This window comes from Macaca nemestrina, chromosome 5, assembly GCF_043159975.1.
Source record: "Macaca nemestrina isolate mMacNem1 chromosome 5, mMacNem.hap1, whole genome shotgun sequence".
In the NCBI taxonomy this organism is placed as follows: Eukaryota; Metazoa; Chordata; class Mammalia; order Primates; family Cercopithecidae; genus Macaca; species Macaca nemestrina.
The window spans coordinates 164,325,797-164,344,902 of NC_092129.1; the positions used below are offsets into that span (position 1 = coordinate 164,325,797).

At 41.1% G+C, this 19,106-nt stretch overlaps 1 protein-coding gene across 1 annotated transcript in view; it reads right to left on the reverse strand.

Annotated features, from left to right (window-relative positions):
• LOC112426765 (uncharacterized) overlaps window positions 1-19,106 on the reverse strand; it is a 122,076-nt gene that overhangs the window by 59,310 nt on the left and 43,660 nt on the right. The window contains exon 3 of the mRNA XM_024793000.2: window positions 18,623-18,745. Within this exon, the coding sequence (XP_024648768.2) occupies window positions 18,623-18,745 (123 nt within the window). The remainder of the gene's footprint in view (window positions 1-18,622; window positions 18,746-19,106) is intronic.

Sequence of the window (19,106 nt, forward strand, 5' to 3'; positions counted from 1 at the left end):
TTCCTTAAATCTTCCAATTTTGTTTTTGTTTTTAGAGCCAGAACACCTTTCCTTTGAATCTTCATAATCAAATAGAAGTCAGGATGTAGTTCTGATGGATTTCATCTTCAGCACTGTGGTCCTTGGGCCCCTCAGCATTCCACCCTGGTGTACAGGACCCAATGGCAAGCCCCTTTAGCTCCTATCTGGTCCATGGGGACAGGTTACATAGTACCCTTTGCTAGAGAATGAAGATGAATCCCAATGTCATTTTGATCCTGCTTTCATGGGCTGATTCAGCTTTCTCAGGCTGAGTCAGGAACCACTCCTCTGTATCCTCCAACTGCCCATTTCTAGATCTTCAAATGGTCCAGTCTAGGCTCAAGGTGACAGAGGATGCTCTCTCTTCCACCCCACCCCTTTCTGAATGGGCAGACTCAAGGCATAGCAACTGTCTTCTGCAGAAGAATCTTTTTACTATTGCTTCTTGTCTCTTCTATGTCCATTCTTTTGTATTTTCAAAGTAAGTGAGAGGCTTCGGGAGTTATGGAACAACCCCTTTTGTAACTCTGCATTTAAGAACCTGTTTCATATTTTTTATGATATCTGTTAATATATTGGCACCTTAGTCAAGAGCAAGATATGATGAGGCCTGATTTAACATCCGGTTACACTTACCTCATTGCGTAATACTGCTATAGCAACAGCAATTCAGATGTAGTAATTTGTGTTTTACCCTTATTATAGTAAATCAGATGGCATCTTGCAGCTATTTACTCTTTACATACGTGAAGATTAACTCTACCTAGGGGTTATTTTTTTCTGATGTAAGAATCTTAATTTCCTTAACTTTTCCCACAGGTGTCACATGCCATTCTTCTGATTTTCATGAATATCCTCTAAGAGGCAGCTAAGCACTCACTGTCTTCTTCCTTTTGCCTCATTGAGCACGGGGGACACTGGAAGGAAGAGGCACCTCATACATTTTACACTGACTTAAATCTTAGAGAAGTTTATCTTGGGTTGAAACTGGGGATTTGAAAAGAGGTTTATCTGAATTAAGTTTGTCTGAGAACGCTGGTTATTTCCCTTGTGTCTCAAAAACTAACCAAAGTTTTCCATTTGGTCCCCTACCAAAGAAAATACTGTCTTTCCAGTAAGTCAAATACAAGACCATCTGTGCCAGTTCATTTAAAAAAAAAAATCATCCAATTGCTGTTAATAGATGACCGTTTCCAAGGGCAAATCCAAAGGATAAAAAAAAGGTGTGTAGTTATTTTGTATTGATGTAGGCATGGCTATTTTTGCTTATCACAAAGAAAAGACTACTCCCTGTACCATTCTGTATGTATGTATGTACATACACAATAGAAGCCATATTTCTCATACATCAGTGTGCCAAGAAAGCTAGTCAACAAGCAAGGGCTGAGAACAGAACTGGGAGGTTATCCCAACACTCTCCCTATACTTGGGAGATTCTTGTTGAGTGGATTGGGAATTTTCTAGTTGTTCCTGCTTCTGCTGATCCATGCAATTTTAGGCAGGTGTTTCTCTGTGGTCCAGTTATTTCAGCTGTGAAGTGAGTGGTAACAACAGGATTATTGGATAGTTTGTTAATGAAATGGAGTCATTGCTAAACAAGATATATGCAGGAAATACCTGCAAGTAAGCTTAAATGCTGGAAGTGAAGGAAGTCTGTTTTTTTTCTTTAAGGGGAGGTTCATAGATGGCTGTCTTCAGGGAGTGTTGTCAAGAAGGGGCTGCAAGCCATCTGAAGCTCTAGGGCATCTGCAAAGTTTTTCTCTCCCTTTCACAGATTCCTTTGAAGAAGCTTTGTGGCGGTGCCAAGGGCATTTACTTTCCTGCAGAGCAGATGGGGTAAGACAAGAGCAGAATGAACTTTCTCATGTTTTCCAGTGAGAGTCAAGTATTTCCATCCTCTTCCTTGCACTTGAAGTCATCATTTCTCGTAAAAGATTTTTATAATACCAAAGGCGAGGCACAAAACCAATAATCCTGGGGCATCAAGAATATGTGTTACATGACTAATCCCCTAACTATGAGAATCATTAAGGCTTTTCCGATGAGATAATGTGGGTAGTCTCCTGTCAGTGTAATGACTTTGTTGCATCTTCTTTAGCCACATCTCCACTTTCAGAGTTTAGGGAAATCCACCTTCTAGTCTCAGCTCCGCTATCTAGAGTGATCACCTGAATAGGTGATCACTTGTAGCACCTTGTTACATTCTAACATGGACCATACTCTCATCATCAAATACTTGGCACTCAATCCTGTGCTGGTTTGTGTTAAGTTTGCTAGTTTTCTTACCATTTTACATTGTATTGAATATGCACTGTACCTTTATGACACTTCTACAGAGATTTGTTCTTCTGGTTAAACTGAAAGTATGATAACTATGGTGATTTAGTCCTCTACTTGACTCTAAACCTTGGACCAGTCACACATACCATTGAAGTTACTGAGTTGTTTCTTTAGCAACCCCTGACAATCGCTATCATTTATGTTAAAAAGCAAAACATGATTGCTGAAAAGGAGGACCTGGGATGCACCAAGCATTCCAGTGCTGAAGATGCACTTACTGGAACCCCATTTGAACATGGGTCATGAATGGACTGCAGTATGGCACCTTGATAGCCATGGTTTGATGACTTGACATAACTGCAAACAGCAACATGAAAAGGACACCTGGAGTACGCCTTAAAATAACAAAAGATAAAACTGTTGAATGTTCAGAATGAACAAAGACATTCTTGTTGTGAAATATCCAATTAGAAACAGTGAAGATATGTCTAAAAACGAGGTCAGTGGGGCATGGTGGCTCATGCCTGTAATCTCAGCACTTTAGGAGGGTGAGGTGGGAGGAATGCATGAGGTCAAGAGTTGGAGACCAGCCTGGGCAACAGTGAGACCCAATCTCTACAAAAATAAAAATAAAAATAAATTAACCGAGCATGGTGGCATGCACTTGTAGTCTCAGCTACTTGGGAGGCTAAAGGAGGAGGATCACTTGAGCCCAGGAATTCAAGGTTTCAATAAGCTATGATTGCCCCACTGCACTCCAGCCTGGGTGACTTTTACTTTAAAAAAGTAAAAGCGATCCAAAAAAATTCCAGAACAAACCACTTGCACTTGTTCAAATTCAATCAAATTTATTTGTGCACAATGTGTAAATAAAAGTCAGTTATACATTATCACTTAACGCCACATATATATGCAAAGTCATTAGTATAATAAAAAAATTGTGTGCTTATATAGCACCTATTATCCATTGTCCTCTGATGATAAGTCATTAGTGTAATAAAAAATTGTGTGCTTATATAGCACCTATTATCCATTGTCCTCTGAGGATAAAAAGTCTGTTTTGGCCTCTATGATTCTCAATTTGACATTTGGTTCACTTAAATATCTTCATAAGAGATTTTTATAATATTGAAAGCAAGGCAGAAAATGAATATTCATTTGCATCAAGATTGTGTTAGGCACTATGCTATATAATTTCAATTTTCATGTTATCCTCACGACAGTGGTCTGAGATTAGATATAGTTACCTCCATTTACTTTCAGAAGAGAAAAAGCAAAGCTCTGTGGGGTTAAATAAACTGGCTATGGCTACCCTTGGGGAATACTGGAACCAGGGTGCAATGCCAGGTGTATGAACCCCAAGATCCATTAAATCCCATTACACCAACAGAAACATGTTGAGGAAATCACAAGTTCTCACGATGTCATACTTAATAAAGACATTTTTGTGGCCGGGCGTGGTGGTTCACATCTGTAATCCCAGCACTTTGGGAGGCTAAGGCAGGTGGACCACCTGAGGTCAGGAGATTGAGGCCAGCCTGGCCAACATGGTGAAACCTTGTCTCTACCAAAAATACAAAAATTAGCTGGATGTGGTGGCACGTGCCTGTAATCCCAGCTACTAGGGAGGCTGAGACAGGAGAATCACTCAAACCTGGGAGGCAGAGGTTGCAGTGAGCCAAGATTGAGCCACTGCACTCCAGCCTGGGTGACAGAGCAAGACCTTATCTCAAAAAAAAAAAAAAAAAAAAACCACTTTAAGTTCTAGGGTACATGTGCACAACGTGCAGGTTTGTTACATAGGTATACATGTGCCATGTTGATTTGCTGCACCCATTAACTCGTCATTTACATTAGGTATTTCTCTTTAATGCTATCCCTTCCCCATCCCCCTACCCCATGACAGGCCCCCGTGTGTGATGTTCCCCACCCTGTGTCCAAGTGTTCTCATTGTTCAATTCTCACCTATGCATGAGAACCCTGTGCTGTTTGGTTTTCTGTCCTTACAATAGTTTGCTCAGAATGGTGGTTTCCAGCTTCATCCATGTCCCTACAAAGGACAAGAACTCATTCATTTTTTATGGCCGCATAGTATTCTATGTTGTATATGCGCCACATTTTCTTAATCCAGTCTAACATTGATGGACATTTGGGTTGGTTCCAAGTCTTTGCTATTGTGAATAGTGCTGCAATAAACATACATGTGCATGTGTCTTTATAGCAGCATGATTTATAATCCTTTGGGTATATACCCAGTAATGGGATTGCTGGGTCAAATGGTATTTCTAGTTCTAGATCCTTGAGGAATTGCCTCACTGTCTTCCACAATGGTTGAACTAGTTTACACTCCCACCAACAGTGTAAAAGCATTCCTATTTGTCCACATCCTCTCCAGTGTCTGTTGTTTCCTGACTTTTTAATGATTGACATTCTAACTGGTGTGAGATGGTATCTCACTGTGGTTTTGATTTGCATTTCTCTGATGACCAGTGATGATGAACAGTTTTTCCTGTGTCTTGGCTGCATAAATGTCTTCTTTTGAAAAGTATCTGTTCATATCCTTTGCCCACTTTTTGATGGGGTTGTTTTTTTTCTTGCAAATTTGTTGAAGTTCTTTGTAGGTTCTGGATATTAGCCCGTTGTCAGACGGGTAGATTGCAAAAATTTTCTCCCATTCTGTAGGCTCCCTGTTCACTCTCATGGTAGTTTCTTTCGCTGTGCAGAAGCTCTTTTTTTTTTTTTTTTGATACGGAGTGTCGCTCTGTCGCCCAGGCTGGAGTGCAGTGGCCGCATCTCAGCTCACTGCAAGCTCCGCCTCCCAGGTCTACGCCATTCTCCTGCCTCAGCCTCCCGAGTAGCTGGGACTACAGGCGCCTGCCACCTCACCCGGCTAGTTTTTTTTTTGTATTTTTTAGTAGAGACGGGGTTTCACCGTATTAGCCAGGCTGGTCTCGATCTCCTGACCTTGTGATCCGCCCGTCTCGGCCTCCCAAAGTGCTGGGATTACAGGCTTGAGCCACCGCGCCCGGCTGCAGAAGCTCTTTAGTTTAATTAGATCCCATTTGTCTATTTTGGCTTTCGTTGCCATTGCTTTTGGTGTTTTAGTCATGAAGTCCTTGCCCATGCCTATGTCCTGAATGGGTTTTCTTCTAAGGTTTTTATGGTTTTAGGTCTAACATTTAAGTCATTAATCCATCTTGAATTAATGTTTGTATAAGGTTTAAGGAAGGGATCCAGTTTCAGCTTTCTATATATGGTTAGCCAGTTTTCCCAGCACCATTTATTAAATAGGGAATCCTTTCCCTATTTCTTGTTTTTGTCAGGTTTGTCAGAGATCAGATGGTTGTAGATATGTGGTGTTATTTCTGAGGCTCTATTCTGTTCCATTGGTCTGTCTCTCTGTTTTGGTACCAGTACCATGCTGTTTTGGTACCAGTATCATGCTGTTTTGGTTACTGTAGCCTTGTAGTATAGTTAGAAGTCAGGTAGCATGATGAGTCTAGCTTTGTTCTTTTTGCTTAGGGTTGTCTTGGCCATGCTGGCTCTTTTTTGGTTCCATATGAACTTTAAAGTAGTTTTTTCCAATTCTGTGAAGAAAGTCATTGGTAGCTTGAGGGGGATGGCATTGAATCTATAAATTACCTTGGGCAGTGTGGCCATTTTCATGATATTGATTCTTCTTATCCATGAGCATGGAATGTTCTTCCATTTGTTTATGTCCTCTTTTATTTCATTGAGAAATGGTTTGTAGTTCTCCTTGAAGAGGTCCTTCACATCCCTTGAAAGTTGGATTCCTAGGTATTTTATTCTCTTCATAGCAATTGTAAATGGGAGTTCACTCATGATTTGGCTCTCTGTCTGTTATTGGTGTATAGGAATGCTTGTGATTTTTGCACATTGATTTTGTATCCTGAGGTTTTCTGAAGTTGCTTATCAGCTTAACGAGATTTTGGGCTGAGATGATGGGGTTTTCTAAATATACAATCATGTCATCTGCAAACAGGGACAATTTGACTTCCTCTTTTCCTGACTGAATACCCTTTGTTTCTTTCTCTTGCCTGATTGCCTTGGCCAGAACTTCCAACACTGTGTTGAATAGGAGTGGTGAGAGAGGGCATCCCTGTCTTGTGCCAGTTTTCAAAGGGAATGCTTCCAGTTTTTGCCCATTCAGTATGACATTGGCTGTGGGTTTGTCATAAATAGCTCTAATTATTTTGAGATATGTTCCATCAATACCACGTTTATTGACAGTTTTTAGCATGAAGGGCTGTTGAATTTTGTCGAAGGCCTCAAAAAGGCATTTTTAAGGTGCAACATGTTCTTTAATAGAAACAATAACCTTCAGTTAAATAAAGAAAGTGATGTGTCAATAGCAGATTAAGTTTTCATGCCCAGATTGACACTGGTCTAGTATTTCATACCCCACCTACCCACTTTTCTTTGCCCTGCCCAGGCTGCAGGGACCTACCTGACTTCCTATTCATGCTGATCCCACTGAGACCCTTATCAAACCTGACCTGTTCCCCATGTGCCTCTTGGATCTGCCTTATGTTCAAGGTATAGTTTTTTTTTTTTTTTTTGAGACGGAGCCTCACACTGTCACTTGGGCTGGAGTGCAATGATGCCATCTCGGCTCATAGCAACCTCCGCCTCCCGGGTTCTAGGGATTCTCCTGCCTCAGCCTCCCGAGTAGCTGGGGTTACATACAGGTGCACACCACTACAGTCGGCTAACGTTTTGTATTTTTAATAGAGATGGGGTTTCACTATGTTGGCCAGACTGGTCTCAGACTTCTGACCTCGTGATCTGCCCACCTCAGCCTCCCAAAGTGCTGCGGTTACAGATGTGAGCCATCATGCCTGGCCTCAAGGTATAGTTCTTTAACCAGAATAGATGCATTCTCTGTAGCCAGGTGTGGTGGCCAGCTTCTGTAGTCCCAGCTATCCAGGAGGCTGAAACATGAGAATCCCTTGAACCCGGGAGGTGGAGGTTGTAGCGAGTCGAGGTTGCGCCACTGCACTCCAACCTGGTGGCAGCAAGACTCCGTCTCAAAAAAAAAAGAGGTTACAGACTCATAGAAACCAGGTGCCACTAGGTGAGGGTGAGGCAGTTGTGTTGAAAACAGGACTTGAGTGAAAGTCTGCATAATGATGAGTAGGAAACAAGGCACAGAGCTTAGTACTCAGATCGGCTTTGTGCTTAACTTAATGCTCTCCTCTGCCACGTTGAAATTCTGAATAATTTTTTCTTTGAACTTATGTTTTATAAGTGAAGTTTGATGGGATGACGAAGCAGGAACGTGAGCAGAGGAGATATGCATAACATGTGTGTCCACTGTTCCTTGCTGCCCTATTTAAATACAGTGTTTCTGATGCCCCATGAGCACAGAACTGCAGTGGACCCAGGATGTATGGTAGGTTAGCGAGCCTCAAAGTGAGTGCAAAGTAAGATGTTGAGTCTATGAGTGAGTATGCTGCTGCTGACAGGTCTGAGAAGCCACACTGCCTGTTTCAATAATGACTTTCAAAGGCAGGAACGAGACAATGCTTTCTAAGAATGACGACCACCAAGGAACCCCATCATGGCCTTTCTACTCCTGTTACTTTCCTGTATTAGCCAAACTACCTACTATAAAAATGATAAAATAGAAGCAATGGGACAGGTAGTACAACTCAGAGTTTCTTTTCTGTCCTAATTTACTCTTCAGTAAGGAACGTAGAGTGTTGGTAGAATATGTGTATATTAAGAAGCGAGATACAAACAGCTTGGCCACAGTGGCTCACTCCTGTAATCCCAGCATTTTGGGAGGCCAAGGTAGGCAGATCACATGAGGCCAGGAGTTTGAGACCAGCCTGGTCAACATGGCAAAACCCTGTCTACTAAAAATTACAAAAATTAACTGGGCATGGTGGCACACATCTGTGATCCCAGCTACTTGGGAGGCTGAGGCATGAGAATCGCTCAAACCCAGGAGGCAAAGTTGCAGTGAGCCTAGATCGTGCCACGACACTCCAACCTTAGCCACAGAGTGAGATTCTGTCTTTAAAAAAAGAGAAAAGAACGTAAGATAAAAATGATTTTTTACCTATTTATGTTTTGCGCATTTCCATTTTTCTGGTAAGAATGAAACTTGACATTCAAGTACACAGTATGAAATAGAAATTGTATAATTTCAGTCATCTAGTTTAAGTGTTACATGTGCTTGTATTTGCATTTAAAACTCGTATTGTACAACATAAAGATGAACACTGAAAAATTCATGCTAATTATTTAAATTTTTAATTTTTTTAAAACTTAGAATAACTTTAAATAGCAAAAACAAAACACTATGACAATTCAAGAAAGAGACTGCAGAAGAAAAAAAATTACATTGTAGTAACATTTCGTGCCATTTCTCCTGCTTTTGGAACAAGGGATCCATATTTCCATTTTGTACTAGGCCTTGGAATTTATGTAGCTGGCCCTGGTAGGATGCCTTGCTTCTCTCCCCTGAGAAGGTCAGGGGCCAGGCTTATACCCCAATGAGAAACAGTGGTGGATTCTATTCTGGAGAGACAGTAAACAGCTCCAGAAAAACAAACAAGCAAACAAAAAACTTCCATGTACTTAGGAGTTCACCAAGAAGCAGTAGACTTTCCCCATTCACTCTAGAGAGAATCCAGGACCTGTGCCCGCCCATGTGCATGGGATTTCCCATTGGTTTTAGGCCATCACTCTATGGATGTCTTATAATTCACAGATGGCTAAGGACTTGCAAGTATCAGAGAAAATCTTTCAAATGGAAAGAGACCCACCAGATAAACGTCAAATCCCCAAGGAAAAAAGGGGGCATGAAGAGATTATCTGATATGATAGAGCATCTGGAAAAAGACACAGAAATTATCAGAAATTGTTGTACAATCAAACATTTGGGAAAATATCAATGACTAGTATACAGAAAACTACCAGCAATTCTAAAAAGGCGAGACAAAAATTGATGGCACAAAAAGAAGATAATCAGAACGCACTACATGCCTTTATATAAACCTTAAAATGTAGACACGATATGTTGGTTTAAATAAAGTGGTTATGTAACTGTATTTGGAGGATTAGATGAAGGAAAGTAGAGAAGGTGTAGAGGGGCTAAACCCTCATCTAACCTTTAGAGGAAATTAATTATTAATGCCTAATATTGGTAAATCAAAGATTAGTAGTGTAAGCATGTTACTTTGGAACATGGAGATAAATTCCAGGAGAAATAGATAAAGAAGTTAAAAGTGCGTAGGGAGCACGGTTGGAGGATGAGAGACACAGCAGAAGCAGGGGATAGTTGCTTTTCTTCCTCTTTTACTTCTAATTGATTTTTCAACTCCATACATGTGTTGTACTGATAAACATTTACAGTAAAAGAAAATAAAAAGAAAAACTACTGATTATCTCACAGAATTTCCAGGAAGCCTGGATAATCATGCTTGGTAGTTGGGCAGGAACAAATGAAGTGTCCTGATGAGGACAATATTGCTACCCTAGCTGACAGTGCCTTTGCCACTGCAGTGGTCACTGGATGTTAATGGCGGTGCACGTTCTCCACCATCTGTGTGTCTTTTCATCATGGCCACCAGGTTTAATGTCTTGGGTGGTAGCATCTGATTGGGTGAGTTTAGGTTTTATGTCCATGAACCTTGGCCAGTTTGGCCGAGGTCACTGAAAAATGGCCGTTTAGGCTTCTAAAGGGGGAAAAGAGCTCTGCCTTCTGTAAATATTCATATAGTAGAAGCTGCCTTGATTTTAGGAAGGGGATTCAGACACTGGGCAGCTGAAAATAACATCAAATGCACACTAGGGTCACTTTCTGGTGAAAGTGCAGATGACTTGCAAAAATTTGATTTTTTTCTCTTCTGTCAGGCACTTTTTGGGGGAATTTAAAACTTTTGAGGACTGGAATATAGCAGAGGGTACATGGTTATCTCTTTCTCTCTCTCATTTTTTCTCTCTCCATCTATTTATCACCTTTCTATCCAACAATCTATTTAACATTAAGTCCAAGGAGTGCAACTAATAAAACAATGATATGACACAGCAGATACTCTGGAAAAAGTGTGTGTGTCCAATGGAGTGATTAGAAACACAACTTCCTGGGGAAACCAGAAACTCTCTGCAAAGCAAAAATTCACCAGCAAGCAAGTAAGCAAGCAAGCAAGCAGATCACAATACCCACGGGAGAAAAAGATACAATTCTCCCCTCCCAGAAAAATGCCCTGTTCCGTTTTCCCCTTCATTAAGACTCTGACGAGAGAACAGCACCTTTCTGAATAATTTCAGGAACTAATGTTCACTACAGAGAACTTCAGGTTGTGTCAAGGAACATGTATACACAGAAGTCAACTCAGGAAGATCTGCCATTTCTTCAACCAGCACACGGTTGAGGGTTTCATGACACAGGACAGTTTTAACTTTTATATGCTTTTCACTGATTTGGTGTATTAAACATAATTTCCTATTAACTTTTATTCTGGTGATTTGGGCTTTCAATGAGAAACTAGGCAAGCTGACAGACACATTTGTTGCATATTTTATGTATTCCCAAAAGGTTTGCCATTGTGAAGAGCCAGGTTTTGGGGAGCAAAGAAATAAATATGCTAGCGAAGTCAGCTTTCCACAAAAACAACCTGCGGGACGTGCTTCGGGGACTAGCCCTGATTGTTGGAGACAATGAATGTGTATTACGTATTCCTATGTATTTACAGCATATATGTATATATGCAAATGCACACAGGCAATATTTCAAATTTGAGCAGGTAAAAAATTTTCATCTCTCTAGCTCTTACTGATTCTCTAAGCTGCTACGTTTGTTTTGCTGTAGAATTTTCAATAAACACGTCTGAGAATACTCTTCCACCTGGATTCAAAGTAATTTGCATTTCCTCTAGCGTGAAACCAATTCACCGCGGGTATAGGCCTAAGTAATTACAAATATCAGATATAATTTTTGTAATTGCATTTCTTGTCTGAAAGTGGTATTCACAGAAAATGTTACTTTAGGTGAGCATAGCAAGTGTGTGTGTTTGCCGGCAAAAGAAACTCTCATCAGAGTTAACAGGCAACCTACAGAATGGGAGAAAATTTTTGCAATCTATCCATCTGACAAAGGGCTAATATCCAGAATCTACAAAGAACTTAAACAAATTTACAAGGAAAAAACAACCCCATCAAAAAGTGGGTGAAAGATATGAACGGACACTTTTCAAAAAAAGACATTTAGGCGGCCAACAAACATAAGTAAAAAAGCTCATCATCAGTGATAATTAGAGAAATGCAAATCAAAACCACAATGAGATACCATCTCACACCAGTTAGAATGGCGATCATTAAAAAGTCAGAAACAACAGATACTGGAGAGGATGTGGAGAAATAGGAATGCTTTTACACTGTTGGTGGAAGTGTAAATTAGTTCAACCATTGTGGAAGACAGTGTGGCGATTCCTCAAGGATCTAGAACCAGAAGTACCATTTGACCCAGCAATCCCATTACTGAGTATATACTCAAAGGATTATAAATCATTCTACTATAAAGACACATGGACACATATATTTATTGTGGCACTATTCACAATAGCAAAGACTTGGAACCAACCCAAATGTCCATCAATGTTAGACTGGATAAAGAAAATGTGGCACATATACACCATGGAATACTATGCAGCCCTAAAAAAGAATGAGTTCATATCCTTTGCAGGGACATGGATGAAGCTGGAAACCATCATTCTCAGCAAACTAACCCAGGAACAGAAAACCAAACACTGCATGTTCTCACTCATAAGTGGGAGTTGAACAATGAGAACATACGGGCACAGGGAGGGGTACATCACACACCGGGGCCTGTCAGGGATTGGGGGCAAGGGGAGGGATAGCATTAGGAGAAATACCTAATGTAGATGACAGGTTGATGGGTGCAGCAAACCACCATGGCACGTGTATACCTATGTAACAAACCTGCACATTCTGCACATGTATCCCAGAACTTAAAGTATAATAATAATAATAAAAGAGTGTGTGTTTGCATGAGGAACACCCTTGCAGTATTTGTAAATGGTGAACTCTGATCAGGTTAAAAAATCAGCCTGATCTCTACACTTAATGAAGTTGATGAAGAGAAAAAGTCATTAATTCCATTTTTTAAAGAAATATTTTCATGCTGGTCAGAGAGGAAAAGAAGACATAAACAGGTGGCCATGATATTTGGGAAAAAGGACCGATTTTAAACTGCAATTTGGAATGAAGAGCAGAATGTTGATACTAGCAGCGTCTGGCAGGCAGCTTAGTGGCATATTTAGCCTTTCTGGAATCAGGCTTCATACCAACCTGCTGAGGTTTATTTCCATAATTGAAAATCTGATGGAGATGTGGGAAGTAGTATGTACACGGTTATAACTCTAAGCTGGCCCCAGACAGTTCTTGACCATCCACTATATTAGACTCCTGTACTGTCTTCAGGTGGTTTGGGCTGAAGTGGCGGTTCATGTATGGGAAGAAAGACAGGAAGATGCATTATTAATTTAAAGGAAGTAAGAGGTACTTCTTACCTATAAACAATTTAAATCAAAGTTTACTGGGAAGGAAAGCTCGTAATAAATCAAGTAATCCTATTGGCTCTACTGCCACTAGAATCTTAATCTCCTTACATTATGTACTTTGGTCTAAATTCTATTCCATGGGTCTATACAGAAAAATCTAATCTTTCCTCCCCATGACACTTTTTTTTTCTTTTTTTTAGAGACAGGATCTTGCTTTGTGCCTCAAGCTGGAGTGCAGCCCATACACTTTTGAAGGCAGGCAACTATGGTGTGTTCTGTAGTCAACTGTTTTGAAGAGTAGGCTGGACACGGTGGTTCACACCTGTAATCACAGCCCTTTGGGAGGCGAAGGCCAGTGGATCACCTGAGATCAGGAGTTTGAGACCAGCCTGGCCAACATGGTGAAACCCCATCTACTAAAAATGCAAAATTTAGCTGGGCATGGTAGCAGGCGCCTGTAATCCCAGCTACTCGGGAGGCTGAGGCAGGAGAATCACTTGAACCCAGGAGGTGGAAGTTGCAGTGAGCCAAGATTGCACCACTGCACTCCAGCCTGGGCAACAAGAGTGAAACTCTGTATTCAAAAAAAAAAAAAAAAAAAAAAAAGTAGATATCCTCATTTCCCTCCTTATCATGAAATTTTCATCTGTTTCATCAGCTTGTTAGTCTTCTCTGAATGTATTCATTTATCAAATATTTATTATATATTAACTATATCCCAGGCATGCCTAGAGCTATAGCACAGAAATAAGTAAGATACATTCCCTTCTAGAAAAGAATTTTGGGGCCAGTAAGTGAGACAAATGAAAAAAGTATATACCGTGATGAAGTGCTATAATAGAGCTATGCCTAGAGTATTATGAGAGGGTCACTTGTCTTTGTTACGTAGAAATAAGCAAAAGTTTCAGGTAAGGTTTGACTGGCCAGAGCACGGAGGATCTCCTATACCTTAGAATTTAAAAATCTCATCTGTAACTGTGCTTATGTGCCCCTTTTTATACCTGATGTTATTTATTTATGACTTTGATGTCTTTTTTATATCATACTTCTCAAAAACTGCCTATTTTATTGCTTTTTAAATTAATATCCATTTTTATTCTTATAGTTTCCTTCTACTTTTAAAAAATCACACTTTGATTTTTTTCTAGATTTTTGAGTTTATTAATCTTCATTCTTCTTGATCTCTAGTAGATTCTTTTGAGTCTATATATTTCCTTTGGGTACTGCTGTGACCACACTCCAGAGGATTGGGTATATGATGTTGCGTGACTGCTCAATTGTAAAGAATTTGTAAAGTTAGGTTTGAGTAGCTCCAAGATTCTCCGAATGGCTCTCCTCGGATCCTGTGATGCAATACACCGTTAGCCAGATCCCAGTGTTCCTACTAAGAGGACACATGGGGTAATCATCCCTGCAGAGGGTTCTCCTCCTTTCAGCATCCCCTTGACCTCAACAGCCATTTTCAAAGGAGCAGCACCATCCTCTTTAATTAGGACCAGCAATGAGGGGAGCTGGCAAATGGGTATGTTTTTCTTAGCTATGTTGCCAACATGAGATATTTCAGTTCTGGAGAAAGACCCCCTTGCCAGCACAACTAGTTAAGACAAGAATATGATTGCATCCAGATTTCATCAGAATACGATGAGGTGCATCATTAACCCAGGCAGAGGGAGGCGGACTTGCGTAAATCTATTATCCTACTCATTCAAAGCAGTAAATTGCAGAGTGTGCACAGGTGATCCCCATAAAGCTATGTTTCAGGCGGATGCCTGCTGGGCCGGCACTTAAGCAAATGCCGTAACCCATTTGTTACTCTGTGTCTGTTCCCTTTCCTTCTTAAAATCACTTTCTTTTATCAACCTTCCTTCAGGAGATAGTGGTTTCAGGCTCTCCTTATCCTCTCCTCTGTGAAAATTTACCCTTAAGAAAAGATCTAGAGACTTCAACATATATAAATGACTGAGACTTAATATAGTGACTCACCCAGGCCAACACTCATTTTAAAGGGAACACAAAGCCTGCATTGAAGGAAATCAGTGCGTATTTCTAGAATTTTCATCAGTAGTAGTATGAAGGGCTATTTGGGGGCAGTAGGAGATGCGGACTCCAGTACTGATCGATGGGGACTTCGCTAGTACCTGAAATGATTGGCGAGGGCTGCATGTATGCAGAGCTGGGGTTCTCAACCCAGGGAAATTTGTCTCCAACTCCCCTAAAGCGAACATTTGGTAATGCCTGGAGATATTTTGGAACAACTAGGGGTAGCGGGTGCTACTGGTATCTAGTGGGCAGAGACCAGGAATGCTGCTAAACATCCTACAATGTATAGGACAGTCCCCCACAGCAAAGAATAGGCCGGCCCCAAATGCCAACAGTGCTGAGCCTGAGAGACCCTGGTGTAGAATGATAGATATTTGACAAATGACACTGATCCCCATGTTGGAAAGAGCAGGGAGAGCTTTTGTGGGCCAACTGGAGACCACCTTCCCTGATTAGAGGCACTCCCACTGCCCAGCACGTAGAGGGATTATCCCACGGTGTAGTACAGCCAGATCTTCTGACTTCTTTGGAGAATTCAAAAATCCAGATTTTTATGTGACATCTCTAGATGTTAAAACACCAGCGATGACTCCAAATGAACAAAGTTGAGAGAGCCACACGCACTTGGCCAAGGGCTGGACTTAGCTTGCTGGTGGCTGTATGACAAGTTGTGCCCAGATCGTCCTGGCCCATCAAGTGACTGTGGGTTATAAATCCAGGACTGCAAGCTACCAGGGCAAGGTTCTGGTGGTCAGTCTTTCTGTCTGCAAGGACCACGACTGTCCCACTGAGGCACAAGCCAAGGAGAGGTCTGTTTTAGCTGTGTGGCAAATAAAAAGTATGGATTGCTCTGAAAACTGTTCTAGCGCTATTTAACAGAGTTTACCAAAGCAATTTTACCTTTTCCTCTTGTAAAAGTCTCTTTCTGTGGCTCAATAGGCACATTTCAGATTCTGGAGTTTTCTCTTACTAATTCCAGTACCTACCAGACAGGGTTGGTTGTTGAAGAGATCAAATAAGATAATATATGTGAAAGTTCATAGTGTAGAGTTGTCTGCTGTGAAAAGAAGCGTTAGTTGACTCTGAATACAAAGATAAAACTCCACTCTCTGAATGGGACCATAGGCATTTTTTTGAACTGGATAGACTCCGTGGCCGGCTCCTGGGATAATGAGCTGAGTTCACTTGCTTGAATTTGGAGGGTAAACACATGTTCTTTGTGTCTGGGAGGTATGCTTGGGATTTCCTTTGTCTCTCCCTGCTTTGGGGAAAAGCAAATTTGGCATGGCCTTTGAATGCTTGCCTCCCCCACACTTTTTTTTTTTCAGTATGGAAGCTTTGTAAATTTTCCTTGTTAAAAACAAGCACCATCTTCAGACCTGCTGAAACCTAATTCTCATCCAGAGGGATGTGAGGAATAAAGGGGGCAGTGATACCAACAGCGGGCGTAGACAGCCCATCCATCCCACGCAGGTACCCTGGCGTGGCTACATCGACCCTGGAGGGAGGCCGTTTGTAAAGAACCCTTTTTATTGTGACTCTCGCCTCCCCCAGCTCATCCCAAACCATAAGAAGAGCGTTGTCAATGAGACAGGCCAATTTTACCCATCTTACACAATAGTGCATTACAGACTTTCCAAGAAGACACCATTCAGGGTGAATCACCAAATTCAGGATGAAAAGGTTTTGATTTGCAAAAGCGCTCAAGCATTTGTTTTTAGAGCTGGAGATGGCAGGGAAGGAACCGGCGTGCATGCAGCTGCATCACCTTTGGGCCAGGTGTGCTGGCAAGCTCTTCACGCTAGAGCAGGGCAAAGGCACCTAGCATTCACAGGCGCCTTTGTCCCACCGTGGGTGCTGAGACTCGTGAATGCCCTATTTAAGGCAGAAAAGAATAAGAAGGTACCAGTGATGGTGGGGTATTGAAGTGAGAGGAATCGAGTCAAAGCATGAACTGCATGCAGGTTAACAGCAACTAAAATTAATGTTAAAATTTTTAGGTCCTTAAATGGATTCATCAACACAGGTAAGAGATGATGAGAGAAAATACTAGATTGAGGGTTGTGTCATTTAGGATGATTTCAGCTACTAGTCACTGAATATCGATCTAAAGTGAATTAAACCCTTCTTCCTCAGAGTTCGGGCTCAGAGCTGGCAGTGTCACCTTCACCTGGGAGCTTGTCAGAACTGCAGAATCCCCAGACCCAACCCAGGGCCTCCTATAATACATCAGAATCTGCATTTTAATCAGACACACAGGTTATTTGAAGTCACACTACAGTCTGAGAAACAACCATGAAAAAGGACTATTTCCAATCTCAGATAACAAGTAGACAAGTTAATCAGAGTCAGTTAACTCAGCAACTCAACAATGTCAAGAAGGGCCTGGGTGTTTTCCATTTTTCTGCTTTGCTGTGTTTGATGTCTTTACTTTTATATTCAGGTTTATGGTCCTATGATCACAAGATGGCTGCAGAAGCTCTGAGCATCACCTCATATAGCTGAATGAAGGGATAGGAAAAAGGAGCTTCCTCTCAAATACGCCTTTTTAACAGCAAATCAATCCTAAACCAGCCATTGGCAAGGGGATTAAAATAATGCTGATTTGCTACGACCAACAAACGTTTAACCCGTGGGACCAGGTAGGGCTTGGCCTCCTGTGAAGCTCGTGGCAATTAAATATATGAACAAAATGGGCTTCTGTAACTTGAAAGAAATAGGAATGAGGAGGGAAGATAGCTGGTAGGAAAAGCAGCACTGTGTGCTGCAGGAATCTTTTTGAGGCTGGTTTCGTATATTTTGGGACATCAGGAATTTCCTCTAGAATATATGTTAGAGAGCTAACGAAGACATCAGCTTTTGATTTGATTCTATGATGACTGACCCAAAGGCTATTATCCTAGGACATATATAGATGGTTAGTTTGTGTTACGGGAAATTCTTTTTTTCTTTTTTTTGAGATGGAGTTTCATTCTCATCGCCTAGGCTGGAGTGCAGTGGCGTGATCTCGGCTCACTGCAACCTCTGCCTCCTGGGTTCAAGTGATTCTCCTGTCTCAGCTGGGATTACGGGCGCCTGCCCCCATGCCCAGCTAATTTTTTTCTTTTTTAGTAGAGATGGTTTCACCATGTTGGCCAGGTTGGTCTTGAACTCCTAACCTCAGGTGACCCACCTGCCTCGGTCTCCCAAAGTGCTGGGATTACAGGTGTGAGTCACTGCACCCAGCCTGGAAATTTTTAATGATAGTATAATGCAGTTACACAATATTCAAATGAGAAGGCTAGAAGGGACTTTTTACACTACTTAGAATGGTGCCTTTATTCTAAAGATGAAGGAAAAGTCCAGGTGATTTATGTACTGGTTAGCTGTGTTAGGGTTGGAATATATTGCCCTTTCATATGCTACCATCTTGATGGGAGGTAGTTCAACCTTTTCAATTTGTAATCTGTATTTTGAAGACCTACATAATGTTACCTCTCTGGGAAACATGAATAATTATGTAGAGCAAATCACACAGAGGTCATTTTAAGCCCATCTAAGAGAAACAGGATTCTGTTAAACACGTCATAGGATCCCAGATGCCCCCGAATCATGAGACCTAGAGAGTAAGGCTATGCTTGATGCAGTCTGTAGGCATTTGGCAAGTGTTTGTAGAGTAAGTAATGGACTGAATAAATAAATAAAGTACAAATACGTCTTTTTCGAAAGAGAATTATCATGCGACTCACCTTCACTGTTGACATTCCTATATGATGTGTGTCGTTTTTAATTGAATTATTCTGAATAAGTGGGGTAGGACCAATGGATTCCAGAGTATGTATTTTCTCTTTCATACTCTCATCTCTAAGGGTCTAAAAGAAGAAAAGCAAATACAATGTTAGATTGCATTAAAGAATGTATAATAGTGCCCCCTTTATCCACAGGGGATATACTTCAAGACCCTCACTGGATGCCGGAAACCGCGGATACACCGAACCTGATTGCCATCAATAAGAATGTGTTTCTGTTCATGTCTTCCACCCACACATTTAATGCCTTTTCATCTTAATTAAGAACTTATGCACTGTGGGCATAACTTTTGCAGTTTGAGGTGCAACCACAGAACTAGCATAAAGTTCTTTTTCCTTCTTTACAATTTCACGGATAAATGATTTTTATCGTAGACTTCAGCAACCTCAGAATATATTTTTTTCTTTCCTTATTAATTTAACA